The 19,348-nt window shown below is 42.0% G+C and overlaps 1 protein-coding gene across 1 annotated transcript in view; it reads left to right on the forward strand.

The window, feature by feature from the left end:
• Nucleotides 1-1,920: 1,920 nt before the first annotated feature.
• The window catches only part of nf1a (neurofibromin 1a), a 161,692-nt gene continuing 144,264 nt past the window's right edge, over nucleotides 1,921-19,348 (forward strand). The window contains 3 exon segments of the mRNA XM_051958253.1: nucleotides 1,921-1,965; nucleotides 2,918-3,061; nucleotides 15,377-15,460. Coding sequence (XP_051814213.1) covers nucleotides 1,921-1,965; nucleotides 2,918-3,061; nucleotides 15,377-15,460 — 273 coding nt within the window.

The raw sequence follows: 19,348 nt of genomic DNA on the forward strand, positions 1-19,348 counted from the left end.
GCCAGATGCAGCAAAGCAGCCCCAAAACATTACTGAGCCTCCTCCATGTTTCACCGTAGGGACAGTGTTCTTTTCTTTGTATGCTTGGTTTTTGAGTCTATGAACATAGAGTTGATGTGCCTTACCAAAAAGCTCCAGTTTGGTCTCATCTGTCCAAAGGACATTCTCCCAGAAGCTTTGTGGCTTGTCAACATGCATTTTTGCAAATTCCAGTCTGGCTTTTTTATGAGTTTTTTTCAGCAGTGGTGTCCTCCTTGGTCGTCTCCCATGAAGTCCACTTTGGCTCAAACAACGACGAATGGTGCGATCTGACACTGATGTACCTTGGCCTTGGAGTTCACCTTTAATTTCTTTGGAGGTTGCTCTGGGCTCTTTGGATACAATTCCAACGATCCGTCTCTTCAATTTGTCATCAATTTTCCTCTTGCGGCCACGTCCAGGGAGGTTGGCTACTGTCCCGTGGGTCTTGAACTTCTGAATAATATGAGCCACTGTTGTCACAGGAACTTCAAGCTGTTTAGAGATGGTCTTATAGCCTTTACCTTTAAGATGTTTGTCTACAATTTTTTTTCGGATGTCCTGGGACAATTCTCTCCTTCGCTTTCTGTTGTCCATGTTCAGTGTGGTACACACCTTTTCACCAAACAGCAGGGTGACTACTTGTCTCCCTTTAAATAGGCAAACTGACTGATTATGAGTTTGGAAACACCTGTGATGTCAATTAAATGACACACCTGAGTTAATCATGTCACTCTGGTCAAATAGTTTTCAATCTTTTATAGAGGTACCATCATTTTTGTCCAGGCCTGTTTCATTAGTTTGTTTTTTTAAATAATTCTGTTAATCAACAATTCAAAAGTAATGGCTGTTTTTGATTATTTAATTTTCAATAAATTTTTATTTATTGTTACTTTTGTGAGTTTCAAGTGATTTCAGTGAGAATTGTGGGTTTTTCCTTCTTTAACTGAGGGGTACCAACAATTTTGTCCACGTGTGTACATGTAACTCTACACTGTTGATTCCTTGAGAATATAGTTTAGTGATTAATTAAGTCCCCATCACTCTTTTCACTCTATGAACTCATGTTTTTGCGAAAATGCTGAAAACATGTCTTTTAGCATCTAAAAACACCATACAGACATGTTAGCGAGTTACAACACTTGATTTTCACCAGAAGGGGTCTGATGGGTCGTGGTTAGCACCTTGCATGACAGCTTCTGCCATCAGTGTGTGAATGAGTGAATGCGATGTATAATGTAAAGCACTTTGGGAATCTTTCAGGTATAGTAAAGCGGTATATAAATACAGACCATGTACCATTTAAGAATGCAGCATATTCAGTATAAATTTGAATGTAAGGTTCTGTGCTGCTTCTGTGTTAAAACTGCACCGCAAAATGTTACTATTCTTTCTGTCTATCAACTCTAAGCCATCTTGTTTGATTAACTTAAAGGGGAACTTCGTTTTTTTTCAACCTGGGGTCTGTTTTCATATGTCATTTCATACATGTGAGTGATGGAGAAATGAATTTTCGACATAGCTCCAGTATTTAGCCAGGCAAGCAGCTTCACAGCTCAGCTAGCAGCTCAGCTAGCGAAAAGTATGGGGCAACTTGCCCCCCACATCAAAGTCCGCCCTATCGTGCTTTTTTCCCCCACACTGACCGGCTCTGATAGTCTCAACGAGTGTCCCACAACATAGTAGAGATGAGAAGTGAACGAAAACCTCCACATTACTTGGCGATCGCTGTTTGTTGTGGTCTGTATCCAAATCTCAGGACGCTAGAAAGCAAACCTCGTTCTGAAATCGCGCGTTCAACAGAATAAACGTGGTGATAGCTCGCCCGATTTTCGGAACGAGATTTGCTTTCTAGCGTCCTGAGATTTGGATACAGACCACAACAAATACAGACCACAACAAATGGCGATTGCCAAGCAGTGTTTCCCCTCCCATATAACCAGCGAGGTATATCGTTGGTATAGGCCACCGCCTCATTAAAATTCTGCCGACATTGCTGCCTCACTGGTCCGCGGCAAAAAAAAAAAAAGAAAGTGCAGTGCAAAACCCGCCGGACTGACGAGACCGTCCATGGGGGGGTGCGCGGCTGCGGTGGAGACGGCCTGATAGTATATATAATCCCCCACCCCCCGTGTCAACAACTTTCGGCTGAAAGTGACCCCACCACCTCACAGCCATTTCAACCCAGGGGAAACACTGGCCAAGTAATGTGGAGGTTTTCGTTCACTTCTCATCTCTAGTATGTTGTGGGACACTCGTTGAGACTATCCGAGCTGGTTAGTGTGGGGAAAAAAAGCACGTTGCGGGGGCAAGTTGCCCCATACTTTTCGCTAGCTGAGCTGCGAAGCTGCCTGCCTGGCTAAATACTGGAGCTTTGTCGAAAATTCATTTCTCCATCACTCACATGTATGAAATGACATATGAAAACAGACCCCAGGTTGAAAAAAACCGAAGTTCCCCTTTAAATTGAATTGTCACAAGTGATTGGGAGGGTTAATGCTCAGCTTCTGCCCCACACAGGGGCCAGTCAGTTAACCTGTACAGTATGAGCAGAGCTGTTGCAAGTTCTGGCTGCAGGAAGACATATTAAAATGTGTTATGTAAGTTAAAAATCCTACAGTGTCTGCAAAACCTAGTCCAGCCAGCATGTTATAGCTGATAGACAATGGATTGATACGCTGCCAAAATGTTCCAGGTAGAGCTTGCACTGTATAGTTTTCGATTCAGGAGTACAGATATGTAGACGAGTAATATTTGTAATCACAGCGTGTACTAAACTAAGAATTTCTCATCCTGAATCAAACATCATGTACCGATTTGGTTGACTTCACTTTAATGTACAATGAGCTGGAAAATGTGTTGATTCCCATCATTATTCTCTTTTAATTTTTTCCTTCAGCTCCCAATAAAAGTTGGACACCAGAACACCCACACCAAAATCAGCACAGAGCACAACAAGGAATGTCTGATAAACATCTCCAAGTACAAGTTCTCTCTCGTCATCAGTGGCCTCACCAACATCCTCAAAAATGTCAACAACATGGTGAGTTGATTTGTTTTCCTTTGCTTAGGTAGTGAAGTGATCTTCCCAGTCCTTGAAGTCACATGCAGACTGCTTGCATTAATTTTTTGGAGCACAGTGACAAACGTATTTGCAAAGTAAGAGAAAAGTTCAAATTCTGTCCAGTTTTACACCACTGCACACCTGGCCAATCACTATATAAAAGGTGTATGTGATTGTTTAATTGTTTATGTTTATTTTATTTTTTAAAATGGGACACTTTGTATTAATGTACATTTCCACGTAAATATGAGAGATTGTACCCATGCAGCTAATTTTGAATTGATCATTTCATAAGTTCTAAAAATTGTTAAATGCAGTCCTGCGAGATTACTATTCAACAAAGAGTATGGAGGCCTTTGAGTGACACACATTTTAAGTTGCGTGAAGTAATAGAAGGAAGTCTTTCTTCAGCATCAATTGTGGTACCAGAGTCACAAAACACCATTCTCTTTCACTTTGTTCAAATTCACATCTATTAGGTTGCAAACTGAAGTGTGAATAAAAATAAAACTTTACCATGATAAAAATAGTCACTAACATCTTGAATTAATCAGACTGACCAGTAATTAATAGGGCTGGGCCGAATAGTGATTTCTGGCCTCCGAATATTCGGGCCGTATTAAAGACGAATATCCGATTATTCGTTCTGCCCCCGTAACGTCCGACCGGGGGGGGATCCGAATATTCGGATCCGTTCGTCTGGTTCGTGTGGCGGCCCGGCGGAGACGGCACGAATGTTCGGATCGGTTTGTCTGGTCTTGGTCTTCAGTTAAACAGAAGAATTCCCAAACAGCGGTCTTCAGCATCTTGTCTTGCCTTTATGCAACGAAGTGAAGCTTGTCGTCAGAGTCGGCAGCCACCTGGCCATTCGGGTGATGTTTACAAACACGAATGGAGGGGCCGAAATGAGCCGAAGAACACGGCGGGATGAGCCGAAGTGGGCCGAAGGCGCAGCGAAGAGACGAGCTCCGAATATTTTCGTCTGGGGGGAGGAGGGGATGATCACATACACATATGTGTATGTGATCACACGACGAGATGAGCCGATGTGGGCCGAAGGTGGAGGGAAGATAGTAACGCTGCATATTCTTTCCGCCTGGTAACGTCGGACGGGGGGGGGGGGGGGGGGGGGTGTGAATATTCGGAATCGTCCTTTATTTGACAATTAGTTGTAGCGTCCCATATTTATTCAATACGGGACGCTAATTGTTCCGTATTTTCATAAATGTCCCATACACGTCTGTCACACACGCATCAAACTGCATAATAAACAAAATAAAACACAGGAAATATTAAGGGCAGCCAGTTTCATCTTCCTTAGACCTATGTAGCGAGGACCCGAAGCGAGGTCCAGCGGATACACTTCTGTTTGCCGGTCCTGTCACAGGTTTCCTGGTTACAGACGCTGCTGCTGCTGCTGCTGCTCCTGCGTGTTTAAAAATGTCTACACCCAAAACTCCACCACATCCAAAGAAGCAAAAACGTTTTCAAAAGCACAGACGTGAGTGGGAAGACTGGAACCCCTGGCAATAGGTACAGGGCAAACTGTGTTTTCTTTTGCTCATAGACTAGCTGAAGTAAGGCAGCATCAGGAGACCAACATGTAAGAAACATGAGAACAGAGAGAACCCAACCAGCAGGTCACAGTTTATCATCATCTAATCATCTCCTGAAGTCCCTTTGGGAAGAGACATCAGTACATGGTTGTGAATTTACCTCTTCTTCTTCTTCTTTTCCTTTTGGCTTTTTCCTTCAGGGGTCGCCACACTGAATCAATTGCCTCCATCTAACCCTGTCTGCTGCATCTTCTTCTCTCACACCAACGACCTTCATGTCCTCTTTAACCACATCCATAAACCTCCTCTTTGGTCTTCCTCTAGGCCTCCTGTCTGGCAGTGGGAAACTCAGCATCCTTCTACCTATATATTCACTCTCTCTCCTCTGGACATGTCCAAACCATCTCAGTCTGGCCTCTCTGACTTTATCTCCAAAATCTCTAACATGTGCTGTCCCTCTGATGTACTCATTCCTGATCCTATCCATCCTGGTCACTCCCAAAGAGAACCTCAGCATCTTCAGTTCTGCTACCTCCAGCTCTGCCTCCTGTCTTTTCCTCAGGGACACAGTCTCCAGACCAAACAACATGGCTGGTCTCACCACAGTTTTGTAAACCTTTCTTTTCATTTTAGCTGAAACTCTTCTATCACACATCACACCTGACACTTTTCTCCAGACGTTCCAGCCTGCCTGTACGCGCTTCTTCACCTCTTTTCCACACTCTCCATTGCTCTGGACTGTTGACCCTAAGTACTTAAAATCCTCCACCTTCTTGATCTCTTCTCCCTGTAACCTCACTCTTCCACTTGGGTCCCTCTCATTCACACACAGATACTCCATCTTGCTGCGGCTAACCTCTCCGAGACACTTCCATACCTCCACAGGTATATCATCAGGACCAAGTGCCTTTCCACTCTTCATCCTCTTCAATGCCCTCCTCACTTCATCCTAATCTTTGCTACTTCCTGGTCCACAACAGTCACCTCTTCTACTCTTCGTTCTCTCTCATTTTCCTCATTCATCAACTCTTCAAAGTGCTCTTTCCATCTTCCCATCACACTATTGGCACCTGTCAACACACTTCCATCCTTATCCTTTATCACCCTAACCTGCTGCACGTCCTTCCCATCTCTGTCTCTCTGCCTTGCCAACCTATACAGGTCAGTCTCTCCCTCCCTACTGTCCAACCTAGAATACAAGTCATCGTAAGCCCCTAGTTTGACCTTTGCTAACTCTACTTTCACCTTACGCTGCATCTCCCTGTACTCCTGTCTACTCTCTTCAGTCCTCTCAGTGTCCCACTTCTTCTTAGCTAAGCTCTTTCTCTGGATCCGCTCCTGCACCTCCTCATTCCACCACCAAGTCTCCTTATCTCCTTTCCTTCCAGATGACACACCGAGTACTCTCCGACCTGTCTCCCTGATCACATTTGCTGTAGTTGTCCAGTCATCTGGAAGCACCTCCTGACCATCCAAAGCCTGCCTCAACTATTTCCTGAAAGTCATACAACACTCCCTTTTTCAGCTTCCACCGTTTGGTCCTCTGCTCTGCCTTTGCCCTTTTCATCTTCTTCAAAACCAGGGTGATCCTACCCACCACCACCCTATGCTGTCTGGCTACACTCTCACCTACCACTACTTTGCAGTCACTGATCTCCTTCAGATTACACCGTCTACACAAGATGTAGTCTACCTGTGTGCTCCTACCTCCACTCTTATAGGTCACCCTATGTTCCTGCCTCTTCTGGAAGAAAGTATTCACTACAGCCATTTCTATCCTTTTTGCAAAGTCAACCACCATCTGTCCTTCTGCGTTCCTCTCCTGGATACCAAACCTGCCCATGACCTCCTCATCATCTCTGTTTCCTTCACCAACATGTCCATTGAAGTCTGCACCAATGACAACTCTCACTTCTAGGGATGCTCTGCATCACTTCATCAAGGTCCAACCAGAATTTCTCCTTCTCCTCCAGCTTACATCTTACCTGTGGAGCATACCCACTAACAACATTGAACATCACACCTTCGATTTCTAGCTTCAGGCTCATCACTCGATCTGACACTCTTTTTACCTCGAGGACATTCCTAACAAACTCCGACTTCAAGATAACTCCTACTCCATTTCTCTTCCTATCTACACCATGATAGAACAACTTGAACCCTGCTCCTCAACTTCTAGCTTTACTACCTTTCCACCTGGTCTCCTGGACACACAGTATGTCCACCTTCCTCTTCTGCATCATATCAACCAGCTCTCTACCTTTTTTCTATCATAGTTCCAACGTTCAAAGTCCCTACTCTCAGTCCTAGACTCTTGGTGTTCGTCTTCTCTCTCTTCCTACGAACAAACCTTCCTCCCCTCCTTCTTCGACCAACATTAGTCCATTTTCCACCGGCACCCTGTAGGTCAACAGCACCGATGGCGGTAGTTGTTAACCCGGGCCTCGACCGATCCGATATGGAAGTCATACATTTGATTCGCATGTTTGATTTGGCCAAAGTTTTACGTCGGATGCCCTTCCTGCCACAACCCTCTGTATTTATCTGGGCTTGGGACAATAAGACACTGGCTTGTGTCCCCTTGCGGCTACATTATGGTTGTGAATTTACCAGAGGATGATTATAGTCAGACTAACGTGGCCGTAGACTCTACAGTATTTTAGTGACTCAATGAATGCCTAAGTTGTTTAATAGTATTTTAAATACTTTTATTTTTTTTAAATATTATTTATTTAATAGCCTATATGTGATCAATAAATGGCCTTTGCCTTATCTAAAGAAAAACTCACTCAGAACTGATATGTTAACGGTACTAAATAAATCAGTAAATACATTCATACACACATAAATAAGTTAATACATCAACTGTGTAAAGATACGATTTAGTTGGGAAAAATATCTGTAGAGAATTTCTTTGTACAGTATTCTGCATTCAGTTGTTTGTTTTTGCAGAATCCAGTATTGCACACTGATTGGCCATTACATTTTATTAGTATGGTCTCACTGTTTAAAATGATGCCACATCTTTTTAGACAGAACCTGTGATCATATAACAATACAGAACTCTTAGTTTTGTGTTAATAAAGCACTTAAAGCTTTAAGTATGACTAAATGTTTTTTTCAAAATTAAATATACCACTCCTTGGGTCCATGAAGAGTCGGTCGCGAGAAAAGGGCCTCATGTTACATCGATTATATGGAAGTGGTTCGGCTTTGACAAGACTGACACAGAGCAAACTACAGTCATGTACAAGGTTTGCAAAAGTACTGTGAAAACGAAGAGTAGCAGCACAACTAACCTCTTTCAGCACCTCCGGCAGAGGCATCCTAAAGAATGGGAAAAGTGTCCGCAGCTACGGGAGTGCGGCATAGGGTTGCCACCCGTTCCTTAAAATACGGATTCGTCCCTTGACTATTGTAGCGTCCCGTATTGATTCAATACGGGACGCTAATTGTTCCGTATTTTCATAAATGTCCCATACACGTCTGTCACACACACATCAAAACTGCATAACAAACAAAATAAAACACAGGAAATATTAAGGGCAGCCAGTTTCATCTTCCTTAGACCTATGTAGCGAGGACCCGATGCGAGGTTCAGCAGGTCTGTTTGCCGGTTCTGCCGCGGGTTTCCTGGTTACAGACGCTGCTGCTCCTGCGTGTTTAAAAATGTCTACACCCGAAACTCTACCACGTCCAAAGAAGCAAAAACGTTTTCAAAAGCACAGACGTGAGTGGGAAGACTGGAACCCCTGGCAATAGGTACAGGGCAAACTGTGTTTTCTTTTGCTCATAGACTAGCTGAAGTAAGGCAGCATCAGGAGACCAACATGTAAGAAACATGAGAACAGAGAGAACCCAACCAGCAGGTCACAGTTTATCATCATCTAATCATCTCCTGAAGTCCCTTTGGTAAGAGACATCAGTACATGGTTGTGAATTTACCAGAGGGTGATTATAGTCAGACTAATGTGGCCGTAGACTCTACAGTATTTTAGTGACTCAATAAATGCCTAAGTTGTTTAATAGTATTTTAAATGCTTTTGTTTTTTAAAAAAATATCATTTATTTAATAGCCTATATGTGATCAATAAATGGCCTTTGCCTATCTAAAGAAAAACTCACTCAGAACTCTGATATGTTAACGGTACTAAATAAATAAATCAGTAAATACATTCATACACACATAAATAAGTTAATACATTCATTGTATTAAGAAAATATTTAGATGGGAAAAATATCTGTAGAGAATTTCTTTGTACAGTATTCTGCATTTAGTTTTTGCAGAATCCAGTATTACACTGGTTGGCCATTAAATTTTATTAGTATGGTTTCACTGTTTAAAATGATGCTACATCTTTTTAGACAGAACCTGTGATCATAAAACAATACAGAACTCTTAGTTTTGTGTTAATAAAGCACTTAAAGCTTTAAGTATGGCTAAATGCTTTTTTCAAAATTAAATAAACCACTCCTTGGGTGGTTGTGGCCCCGTGTTTGGTAAAGTTGGAAAGATATTCACAGATTCAGACTTCCAGCATCAATAACTCATTAGATGTAGGTTGTCAAAACATAAATGATGCCTCTTTTCCATCGTTGTAAGGCACATGTTGTGCTACAAGCTAGGCTTGTCACAATGCTAGAATTTCAACTTCGATGCTGATACCCAGTTCAGTATCGATACTCGATACCATTTTGATACCACACGGAACAAATTAAAGCACAAGCTTGTGTACTTTGCTGTAAAACCAATTTTTTATTGGGAAAAACTTCTGTATCATTAATACAATATTTTTTAAAGATGTATGAGGTAGTGCAAAACAAAATAGTATGTTTCCTCCATCGCCTCCCTTATGTTTTCCTTTGAGTGATCTGTTTGCAGCCCTACACAACCCAAACACCAGTTCTGTAAGTCCCAAGACTCAGTTATAAACTGTAAAGTTACTGCCATGTATGAAGTTGCTGCTCTGCTGGTCCAAAGGTCTGTTGTGCATGAAAAGTATGGTTTCTCTGAAAGCTGATCCATGATTAGTTGTTTTGTTGCATTGTATAATGCAGGCATTTCAGTGCTCATAAAATGATTACGTGAGGGAAGGTCATACCTAGGATTTAGCTGTTTAAGAAGTTATTTGAACCCAGATTTCTCTACTGTGTAAATGGGGACCATATCCATGCACAAATACTCTGTCACAGCCCTGTTTATTTTCTTTGCTTCTCGTGACTTTGGATCATAATGTCTTTGCTGGTCAAATACAGCTGTTAGCGAAGGCTGTTGGTGTTTTGGTGTCGCTGCAGCCGGTCGACACTCTCCACTCTCAGCGTCACTCTGGAGCTATAAGAGAAACATCACACTTAGCAGACGCAAATACGTTTGTATCTCGTTAAATTAAAGCAGTCAATTAGGATTACTCGGGCTGCGAGCATGCCTGCTAACGTTGGCAAAAAGCCCCATGTAACGTTATGTTTTGGACTAGCGCTAGCTAGCTAGCTTAGTCGGCTAATGCCCTGGCAACTTTACGTTGCCGTTTAGGATGTAAATACAACTCAGTTCAATCATGATTAAACGGGAGCTTAACTCACGAAATTCCTTAAATAGACTGGGATGTCGGTCTTTAAGGTGCTTGGACAAGTTTGACGTGCAGCTGCTCTTGGTCGGCACAACTCGGTAGCAGTGTTAGCATATCGGTTTGTCTATATCCTTTGCCTTTCCACGTTCATCTGCTTCGTAGGCAAAATACCTCCAAACAGCACTTCTACTCTTTTCTCTGTCGACCAGGACTGGCCGCGGAGGCTCTGCTGCGACACTTGCCATAGTTATATTTCTTCATTCCATCGTGTTTTGCCGGTCGTAGCGAGTCATTAACAAGCCTGGACATGCGGTGAGTTCGGGGGGGGGGGGCGCGTGGACTGTAGCGGGAGCAGCAGACCATAGGAGCAGAGTATCGATAGGATCGATACTACGGCAAGCTAGTATCGTATCCGTTTACAATGTTTAGGATCGAGTAAATACCGAAGTATCGATATTTTTGACAAGCCTACTACAAGCCCAGTTTTTTCAAAAGTAGCTGTCTTTCAAGTTGCAGAAATAACATTGGTGTCTGAGTAGCCGGCTGTGAACAGGGACCGCCTGCAAATTGCAAAACTGCTGCAACAGCGAAGAGAGACACAAATATTCAATAACCTCACTCTGTTACACTGTAGTGTCAACAGAATCACTGCAGCCTTCAATTGGCTCCAGTTGACACCAGTGTTATTCCTGCAGCTTGATAGAAAGCTACTTTGATAAAACTGGGCTTGTAGCTCATTGTCTGCCTTACAACGATGGGAAAGAGGCATCGTTTGTTTTAACAATGTATGTAACAAAAATCGATTAAAATCGTAATCGTCCAAGATGACTAAAAAAAATCGAGATTTTATTTTTTGGCCATATCGCCCAGCCCTAGTACAGTGGTATTATACATATATAGTGTAGTACAGGGGTATTGTATGTATATATGTGTATGTATATATGTATATATATATATATATATATATATATATATATATAGAAGGGATGGGAATTTCGACTAATTTCCCCACCGACTAGTCTCAAATTTTATTTGCGACTAGTCGACTCGTCTATAAAGATACATAATGACAGTGAAGAAACATTTTTTATTTACATCCCGCTCCGTAAGTCTGGATGGGATCTGTAGTGACTTTGCGCATGCGCAATTCATCTGCCGTCTGGACGGCAGATGAATTGTGGGTCTCCTCTAATCAGACACTGGGACTGCTGCGGGGTTACTGGACTGACAGCCTGTGCTTTGGGACGGGCAGGAGCTCACAGCAGCACCTGTTGAGGACAGTAACTGCAGAATGATCCGAGTTTTCCTGTCAGTCTCCAAAACGGCAGAAAAAGTTGCTAGATTTGTCGCTAGTCGCTTTTGACAAAAAAAAGTTGCAAGGACGCTTTGGAAAGTCGCTACATTTAGTGAGAAAGTTGCTAAGTTGGCAACACTGGTTTCTGCTTACACAGCTGACAGGGGACCTTGTTGTCATCTGCTTCGTCAAAATACTGCCAAACGGTGCTGATTTTCTTTTGCGGGAGCGTCGCCATCTTCCCACTTTACCTTTCCAAACTTTCTTCCCCAAACTGTGTGGCCCTGCCCCCTGCTACGTGTGCTTGGGAGGGGAGGAGGAGCAATTCTCTCCCTGGCTGCTCAGCCTGTTTACAAAGAAGCCGAGGCAGAGGCGCGAAGAACAAGGCGCATGATGCTTAATGCAGCGTTTAACCGACTAGTAAAATACTAAACGTTTAATCAATGAGTAGGTGGTTAAACGATTAAACGACTAGTCGTGCACATCCCTCATATATAGTATAGTACAGGGGTATTGTACATATATAGTATAGTACAGGGATATTGTATGTATGTAGTATAGTACAGGGATAGTTTATATATGTAGTATAGTACATCGATATTGTACATACATAGTATAGTACAGGGATATTATACATATATAGCATAGTACATGGGTATTGTACATATATAGTATAGTACGGGAGTATTCAACTAAAACTCAAAGCTATGGGAACCCCACATATATTTAGCATCACTGTAACCATGGCAACAAATGAACACTATGTCATCTGCCTACTGACGATCACATGATTGCGATCCTACTACAAATCGACCGCTGTGTACTTATTAGTCGACAATTATACGAATAAGAAGCCTTGACAGAACACTGCGCTCTCTGCTGCCGGTATGGACTCAAATGCAGCTGGATTTCAATGTCTTTCTAAGACCCATACCTACTCCATTTCCCATTGGCTAGTGATATTAGTTTGATTGAGAGCAAAAGCTGCATTCCCCTCATTCCATTGGTAGATGAACTTGATTGGCAATGGAGTCCTACCTTCTTTTATTTCGAGCCAAATGCCGGCACGGCACGCCGGAATTCCGGCACGGTGTCTGAATACTTACAGAAAACATACAGTGAAGGTACGTGTCCACTAGATACATTTTTCCTGCATGTAAATACGGCTCATCTGAAAATTGCACACATGGTGGGCGGTCACTAGTGGACCACAACATCGTCACATAACAGCACTCGAGCTTCAGTGGGCCTCTACGTGGTCACATGGCAGAGCTTTCAGCTTGACAGTCTGGTAGATGCATTGGATAAACACAGCAGCTTGGCCATAAACTTTCTCTTTGGCCATAAACTTTCTCTTTCACCATTTCAAAAAAAATTAAAGGAAAAGTATTTCTGAAAGTATTTGAGGTGAGAAATAAGCTGTGCAGCCGCTGAATCTGTCCTTGTTTTAGTTCACCAATGGCTAGTTTAGACGACCGTGTAGACCGTGGACCGGTTGGACACTTCTGCTGCAAACAATAGAAAAGCTGCACTGGTTTAAATAGAAGCGTCCCATCAAATTTAAGGACCCAGTTTGTATCGAATGAACTCTGAGTCGTGGGCTGCCATTTCATGACCTAGGGTCAGGCCCGGACTGACAGTCGGGAGAGGCGGGACTTTTCCCGGTGGCCTGCCTCCTTATTGGCCTGCCTGGACAGGCCAGCCACGGACTGGCAGGCCATTGAAAAAAAGTTGATCGGCTTTTTGGCAGACAGGCCAGAGACAGCAGCGCTAGAAGTCTTACAGAGTACACGCCCACCCTCCTGTCACTCACACAAAGCAAGTGCTCTGAGCTCTAAATCAGAAGGATAGTGATTGGTCAAAGTGACATTTTTTTTAGAAGAAACGTGCCATGATTGGTTAGTTGCTTTATGGCCCGCCCCTTCATAGCGAGAACGAACTGCAGAGCGGTGATATGAGAGTGAGGCCAGAGAGTGGAAGGCGCGAAGATTATGGAGCACTCTTACTTCAAGTAAGTTTACAAACGGTCGGTTCTTCTCACAAATGCATAATCAGACTTCAAAGGTCAAAATATAATAAAAAATGTCTGGCCCAAATAAGCTCCACAGGTGTCAGGTGGGTTGCAGGAAGCCTGAAAACGTTTGAGACCCCCTCTTCAGGAAGGATAGGCAGTTGACTTACAATTTTCAGTTATAAAATGGACATTGGTGTTTGCATCTATTATTAGCTATGACCAGCTGACATCTAAATGATTTGCTGACAAAATAATATTTTTTTTAATTCCACATGTTATATAAATAATAGGAAAAGGAAAACATTGGAAAAATTGGTGAGGGTAGTGAAGAGATTACAGAAGAGAAAAGTACTGGACTGTATGGAGCTGTCATTATGGTTGTGTTTAATAGACTTACTGTCTGTTTAGTAGTGTTGCAATTGCTATAACATAACTGTAAAAGGCATATTTTTGGAAGGAAAAAAATTGGTGCATTATCCCACGTGACACAACCCTTGCAGTGGCGGAAGTGGCCTGACTGATTGGAAATCTCCCGGCCTGAATTTCTTTCCCAGTCCGGCCCTGCCTAGGGTCTTTCATGGAGTTGATTAAGCGAAGCATCGATTCACAGAATTTTGCCTCGAGGAAATTTAGTAATTGAATTACTCAAATAACTCAAGGAATCGTTTCAGTCCTACTTCTAACGTTGTCTCTAGTTCAGGAGTGTCTTGATCTAAAGAATGAGACGGTCTGAGCCACTTTGCCGAAGGCGTTTGTGCTTCTTGCCTCTTGCACCAACACCAGCCTCAGTCCTGGTGAAGCTCTCCAAGTTCTTGAATCAACTTTTCTTTACAATCCTCTCAAGGCTACTGCCATCCCTGCTTGCATACACATTTTCCTGCATCCTTCCCTTCCAGTAAACTTCACACTGATATGCTTTAAAGTAGCACTCTGCCAACAACCAGCCTTTTCAACAATGATCTTCTGTGGTCTTGTGGAAGTGTCAATGATCATCTTCTGGATAACTTTTAAGTTTGCATTCTGAAACACCAAATAAAAATATTTTGAGATACTGGATTTCTGATTTTCAAGAGCTCTAAGTCAAAATTGAAAGAAAAAAGGCTTTAAACAATTCACTTTGTGTCATGAGCCTAAAATATATAAAATTTTTACTTTTATAAATAGCCTAAGTGATGGATATTGAACTTTGTCACAATGTTTTTATTTTTTGAATGTCACAGTACATCATTATAGACATCATAAAAGTAGACTTCATGGCAGAACCATCATTTTAGATTATATTACACTGTGCAGTGATTATTGTATGTAAAGTATGCAATTTAACTGTATGGTAGAACAATGGGGAAAGGAAGTGGGTAAACAGAACATGAATGATATTGTGGATGAGAGGCTAAAATCATTCTTGGTTATTACCAAGACCCTTGATTATATTTAGATCTGTTTAGAGGCAGTTTAGAGCTCTGCATAGATAGTACTGCTCTGGACTAAAATCACAGTGTTTGCAGAAGTATCAACATTTTATGAAAATGTATGATGAAACAAAACCAGAACGAAGCTAATGAGTGACAGTATTTGCACTTCTTCTAAGGAACAAAAGGTTCAGATAAGACCAAATCGAATTTGGATCATTTTAGCAACTGTTTAGAATAGGGGAATGCCCACAGTAAGACATTAACTGGTAACTGCTGATTTTTTCATTCAGCTCCATTTGCTTAGCTTTTTATTGAAGCAGCTCACCTTAGGTAATGACTGTAGCTTACAAAAAATAACTGCATGTGCTTAGGTTGAGAAAACTGAATATAAAGTTTTGGTTTAAAATTAAACACAACAGTCACTCAGTTTTGACCATGACTGTTTTCACAGCGGATATTTGGAGAGGCCTCTGAGAAGAACCTCTACCTCTCGCAGCTCATCATCTTGGACACACTGGAGAAGTGCCTGGCTGGGGTGAGTCCTACTTTCTAACCATGCTGTTTTGCTCTCTAGGGGGATAAAAACATGAATGACTTTTACAAATATAAGTCTGTTTTACAAATGACCTGATCTCACCTCTTTGAAGACCAGTCACTTGTGTCTTGGTGACAAGCCTTTGTGTCGATTGTTGTCTGCCAGATCTAGCCTCCCTTCCTTCTGCGTTACTATGAAATGAAGTTCATTAATGATTCAGTATTTTGTTGTTGCTTGTCCTCATGCAGACGCAAACCTCTGTTAATTTACTTATACTGCATCAGGCACACTCTCCATGTCTCTATGATGCAGGCCCTGATTACTTTTGCAGGCACTTGATAGAAGCCTAGCATCTGATGAGAAATGCTCTCAGTCTCCTGTACAGGCTTTTATCATTAGCATTCACGGTGAGATGGAAGCCAGATGCCTTTCGGTATTTACAAATACGTTTGCACATCTGAATTGGAACCTCCAAATTCATATAAATGCTGTTTCTGTTCCATATAAATATGTGTGTGTGTGTATATATATATATATATATATACACACGTGGACAAAATTGTTGGTACCCCTCAGTTAAAGAAGGAAAAACCCACAATTCTCATTGAAATCACTTGAAACTCACAAAAGTAACAATAAATAAAAATTTATTGAAAATTAAATAATCAAAATCAGCCATCACTTTTGAATTGTTGATTAACATAATTATTTAAAAAAACAAACTAATGAAATAGGGCTGGACAAAAATGATGGTACCCATAACTTAATATTTTGTTGCACAACCTTTTGAGGCAATCACTGCAATTAAACCATTTCTGTATTTGTCAATGAGCGTTCTGCAGCTGTCAACAGGTATTTTGGCCCACTCCTCATGAGCAAACAGCTCCAGTTGTCTCAGGTTTGATGGGTGTCTTCTCCAAATGGCATGTTTCAGCTCCTTCCACATATGTTCAATGGGATTCAGATCTGGGCTCATAGAAGGCCACTTTAGAATAGTCCAACGCTTTTCTCTCAGCCATTCTTGGGTGTTTTTGACTGTGTGTTTTGGATCGTTGTCCTGTTGGAAGACCCATGACCTGCGACTGAGACCAAGCTTTCTGACACTAGGCAGCACATTTCTCTCCAGAATGCCTTGATAGTCTTCAGATTTCATCGTACCTTGCACACTTTCAAGACACCCTGTGCCAGATGCAGCAAAGCAGCCCCAAAACATTACTGAGCCTCCTCCATGTTTCACCGTAGGGACAGTGTTCTTTTCTTCGTATGCTTGGTTTTTGAGTCTATGAACATAGAGTTGATGTGCCTTACCAAAAAGCTCCAGTTTGGTCTCATCTGTCCAAAGGACATTCTCCCAGAAGCTTTGTGGCTTGTTAACATGCATTTTTGCAAATTCCAGTCTGGCTTTTTTCTGAGTTTTTTTCAGCAGTGGTGTCCTCCTTGGTCGTCTCCCATGAAGTCCACTTTGGCTCAAACAACGACGAATGGTGCGATCTGACACTGATGTACCTTGGCCTTGGAGTTCACCTTTAATTTCTTTGGAGGTTGCTCTGGGCTCTTTGGATACAATTCCAACGATCCGTCTCTTCAATTTGTCATCAATTTTCCTCTTGCGGCCACGTCCAGGGAGGTTGGCTACTGTCCCGTGGGTCTTGAACTTCTGAATAATATGAGCCACTGTTGTCACAGGAACTTCAAGCTGTTTAGAGATGGTCTTATAGCCTTTACCTTTAAGATGTTTGTCTATCATTTTTTTCGGATGTCCTGGGACAATTCTCTCCTTCGCTTTCTGTTGTCCATGTTCAGTGTGGTACACACCTTTTCACCAAACAGCAGGGTGACTACTTGTCTCCCTTTAAATAGGCAGACTGACTGATTATGAGTTTGGAAACACCTGTGATGTCAATTAAATGACACACCTGAGTTAATCATGTCACTCTGGTCAAATAGTTTTCAATCTTTTATAGAGGTACCATCATTTTTGTCCAGGCCTGTTTCATTAGTTTGTTTTTTTAAATAATTATGTTAATCAACAATTCAAAAGTAATGGCTGTTTTTGATTATTTAATTTTCAATAAATTTTTATTTATTGTTACTTTTGTGAGTTTCAAGTGATTTCAGTGAGAATTGTGGGTTTTTCCTTCTTTAACTGAGGGGTACCAACAATTTTGTCCACGTGTGTATATGCCCAAATATATTGTTCTATTCTATGTGAATGTCAGTGCGGCACAATATCGTTGATACCATTATCACTCTAAATACAAAAATATTTTCTGTGTTCTTTACAGTTAAACAATAGTAGCTCATTTTGGTTGTTGTCAATAAACTACTAAAAATGCGCAATTCTTCCAGTAGTCCATGTAGAATAATGCTGTATTATCACACAGACCTTGATCAGTGTCCAAGTTGAGAGATTCTTGCCTATGATTCCAGTCAGTCTTATGTTGTTAACTTGCTAGCACTGACTCTTGTGTGTTTCTAGCAGTAGATTTTTTACTCCCTTGTAGCTTCACAGTCCAGTGAGCCTGCATTACTGAAGAAAAAATTTGAAATCCGTTCTAATTAATGTAACGAGTACTGATCCAAAATGTTAATCAGTTCTGCTTCTAAATCTTTGGTTCCTAAATGAAATAAAATTTCTCAGGTGTGCTGAAGTGCACAGTTGCCCTTGGAGGAATGTTTGCAAAAGTTCACACACATCAGTACATCCTCGTATTTCCATGTATTATTAATAAGGGCATTTTATGAGATTTCACTAATCTGCCAAGTAAATCTTTACCGAACAATTTCTTCACCAATATGTTTGTAAAGGTGTGTAATAACATGTTTTACAATGTTGAAATTCAATTCCCATGGTAAACCGTGAAAAAGCCTGCTCGAGTTTGGGTACCGATAAATAATTTTCGAAAAATCTAAATTTTAAAATCGGGCCTAAAGTAACTTATGAGCGGTAAAATCAGGGCTTTTTCATGATTCTGAGTTGATTGTTAGCATTTATAGTTCACCGCAAACACTCCATTGTGGAAAAAGACCACACTCACGTTTACATTTACATACAGAGAAGCTTTTATTTCACATACTTGTATACGTTACGTTGCGATAATCCTCTTCACTCCTAATGGAGCATAGGGCCTCAACGGTAGCTCTCCACTTCCCTGGGTCTCTGGCTTTCCTCTTGGCTTCCTCCCAAGACAGGCTGATGGTCTTCAGCTCATTGATGACAGATCGTCTCCATGTCTGCTTTGGGCGCCCACGCTTCCTCTTGCCTTGAGAGTTCCATTCAAGTGCCTGCCTGGTGACGTTTGCAGGTTCCTTCCTCAGCGTGTGGCCGACCCATCATTTATAATGTCAGACGCTTCAAGAGCCATTGTCTGTGTCTTCTTGAGACTCAACAACATCATGCCTGCAGTTTCTTCATGTAATACCTTTACAGTCTCCACAGGCCGAGATGCACGTGACCCCATTCTTATTGCAGCTACACCGCCGGCTGCTGCAGTCTCCATGACAGTTGCAGCTTGTGAACATCAGTAGCTCCTCAGGAGCCATGGGGTCTAGTGTTGAAACTGGCTTATACCCATGCACATGTAATGCCCATCTATGATCACTGAGGTTCAAAGACATGCTCTTTAGAAGGATCCTGTCCCGGGTCTGCAGGTAGGCACGGAGTGAATGCTGTGCAGCTGCACCCTCTGTTGGAAGTAGAGTCTCAGGTTTGATCACTCCTGCCTCTGTCTTCCTTGAGAACATGTTGTACCGAATTTCACCCAGTGTAGTATCTAGTTCACGGTAAAGCTTGAGTCACGTCCTCCTTGGTGGCTTCTGTGTCAAGTAAGATGTCCATGTACTCATCCATGTCCCCTGCACAAAACCTGAAAAAATGCACCAGGTTTG

This window comes from Acanthochromis polyacanthus, chromosome 13 (genome assembly GCF_021347895.1).
Source record: "Acanthochromis polyacanthus isolate Apoly-LR-REF ecotype Palm Island chromosome 13, KAUST_Apoly_ChrSc, whole genome shotgun sequence".
Classification (NCBI taxonomy): Eukaryota; Metazoa; Chordata; class Actinopteri; family Pomacentridae; genus Acanthochromis; species Acanthochromis polyacanthus.